Source organism: Triticum urartu, chromosome 7A, assembly GCF_056163025.1.
Source record: "Triticum urartu cultivar PI428250 chromosome 7A, HENAU_Tu73, whole genome shotgun sequence".
NCBI classification, from domain to species: Eukaryota; Viridiplantae; Streptophyta; class Magnoliopsida; order Poales; family Poaceae; genus Triticum; species Triticum urartu.
Window position 1 is genome coordinate 647,754,050 of NC_141879.1, and position 2,395 is coordinate 647,756,444.

Sequence of the window (2,395 nt, forward strand, 5' to 3'; positions counted from 1 at the left end):
CTACTTAACCAAGTCTTTCTGTGAGGAGTTGAGTTCACTTATAGGCAACTACTGGTGGAGCCAACAGGACAAAGAAAGCACCACTCATTGGATCGGTTGGCAGAAGCTTACTATGCCCAAGGCCCAGGGGGGGCTAGGGTTTCGGGATATGCACGGTTTCAACCTTGCTATGCTATCAAGACAGATTTGGAGGCTCATCCAATCACCAGAGTCTTTGTGTGCAAGAGTCCTAAAAGCCCGTTATTACCATGATGGTCGTCTTCTTGATGCAAATCCAAAGGAGGGGATCTCATACTCATGGCATAGCCTCCTGCACGGTCTTAAGCTGTTCTGAGAAGGTTATATTTGGCGAATCGGGGACGGCACGCAAGTGAAAATCTGGTCTGACCCATGGCTGCCACGACCTTGGTCTCGAGGAGTCATTACACCTCGAGGCCACAGCCTTTTGGATAGGGTTTGTGACCTCATCGACCCTGCTACGGGTACCTGGGATGAACAGCTCGTTCGGGAGACTTTCTTGCCCGATGATGCGCTTCATATCATGCGGATCCCCTTGAGAGAAGGTGTTCAAGACTTCATTGCATGGCACTATGAAACGAAAGGCATCCACTCGGTGAAGAGTGCCTACAAACTCCAAGTTCAGCTGGAGAGGACGAAGAAGGACGGAGGAGTGGGAGGGAGTTCAAGTACTGCAGGGAACTTGAATGAGATCAAAGATGACTCGTGGAGAAGGCTGCGGAAAATGCCCTGTCCGAAAAACATTCAGATGTTCACGTGGAGACTGAAGCACGACTCTCTCGCGCTGCGGACAACTGTAGCAAGGAGGGGCATCCCAATCGAAGACACAAAGTGCCTTTTCTGTGCGAGAGCTGATGAGGACGGGGCTCATCTCTTCATTAAGTGCAAAGCTGTGAAGGAAGTGTGGAGAGAGCTGGCACTAGAGAGTGACCGAATGCAGTTGCAAAGAATTGGGTCTGTGCATGCAATGCTAGACTATCTTTGGGGGCTAGATGAGAAGAAACGCCTGCATATTCTAACCTCTTGGTGGCTATGGTGGTCCAACAGAAATAAGCTCAGGGAAGGGAAGCTACCGATGTCGGCCTCTGCCGTAGCTCGACAACCGAGAGCAAATGTGCTTGAGTATCTGGAGATTTTCTGGCAGCAGGATGCCAAACCACAAGCGGATAAGTGGCAGCCACCGAGGGGAGACGCCTACAAGATCAATGTTGACTGTTCTTTTGTGCCAGGACAGGACCATGCAGGCTGGGGAGTCGCGGTGCGTACGGCGGATGGTGCACTTGTGTGTGCTCGTGCCGGCAGACAGGAGAGAGTTCCGGATGCGTTTGCCGCAGAAGCAGCAGCCATGTCACATGCTATCAACACGGCAGCGGACCTGGGCATTGTCCAGGTGGTGCTCGAAACGGATTCGCAACTGTTGGCTGAAGCATTAGACTTGCAAAGAGTAGACTCTTCCGCGTACGCAGCGGTGATCGAAGACATGAAGTACCAGCTCAAACTTTGGTTCTCCAAGTTCACTATATCTGTTTGTAGACGTACTGCGAACTCTGTAGCCCATGAACTCGCCAACATTGGCCGTGTGTATGACCCTCTCCATTTCATGGAATGGGAATCGGATGTACCAGCCCAAGTGGGCGTCTCTGTCTTTGGCGATATGCCCAAGATTAGTTGAGTAATAAAGCTTTCGCTTTAACCTCAAAAAAAAAAAAAGAGGAGGGAGCCAATTATTTTAAAAATATATGAAACAAATGTGTGGAATAAAAGATTAAGGTGTCACGTTTTATCAGATGTACTTATGGTACCATGCATTATTGATTCTAGACGATCTATCTAGACTGGGATAGATAAGCATGCCTAGAAAGGATGTCCGTATAATGACTACGTACGTCGTCCCAAAATCAGGGTATGTAAATTTTTGGGCATATTTTTCGATAAATACTTTCCTATAAGGCACTGCTCCAGTCCCATACCAAGAATGAGCTGTTCACATGGTAACATGCGTAGACAAGATACAGTATGATATATTGATACAAATAAGGAAATTAGCAAACATGCATCGACGCGTACACGGAAAATGGCAAGAAACGAATGGCACGATGCGCACATGCCAGCAAATCAAAGAAACACAACGTCTTCACTCCTGCAAAATACAAAACGGAGATTCATCTACATTCCCAGTTGTCTGCTACTACCTGAAAATACATTAAAACGGCATGATATATAGACTACAAGCAAGTGCACCAGAGAACACTCGTACAGATCTATAGATCATCTAGATCCCATCGAGGCAACTCGTCTCTCGATTTCACTCTGTAAATATGGAGTCGTGCGGTTCTACCTCGTCCACGTTCCCGGTCGACCTGTCCTTGTCGCAGGC

The 2,395-nt window shown here is 48.1% G+C and overlaps 1 protein-coding gene across 1 annotated transcript; it reads left to right on the top strand.

Moving 5' to 3' along the window:
* The first annotated feature begins 541 nt into the window (after nucleotides 1-541).
* LOC147961034 (uncharacterized) lies at nucleotides 542-1,690 on the top strand. Its single transcript, XM_087533642.1, has one exon. It carries the CDS (start codon nucleotides 542-544, stop codon nucleotides 1,688-1,690), a length of 1,149 nt encoding a protein of 382 aa, XP_087389768.1.
* The last annotated feature ends 705 nt before the right edge of the window (nucleotides 1,691-2,395 follow it).

What these genes read in the sequence shown, in the direction of transcription:
- LOC147961034 (XM_087533642.1), top strand. Translation starts at nt 542, where the DNA reads ATGCGGATCCCCTTGAGAGAAGGTGTTCAAGACTTCATTGCATGGCAC.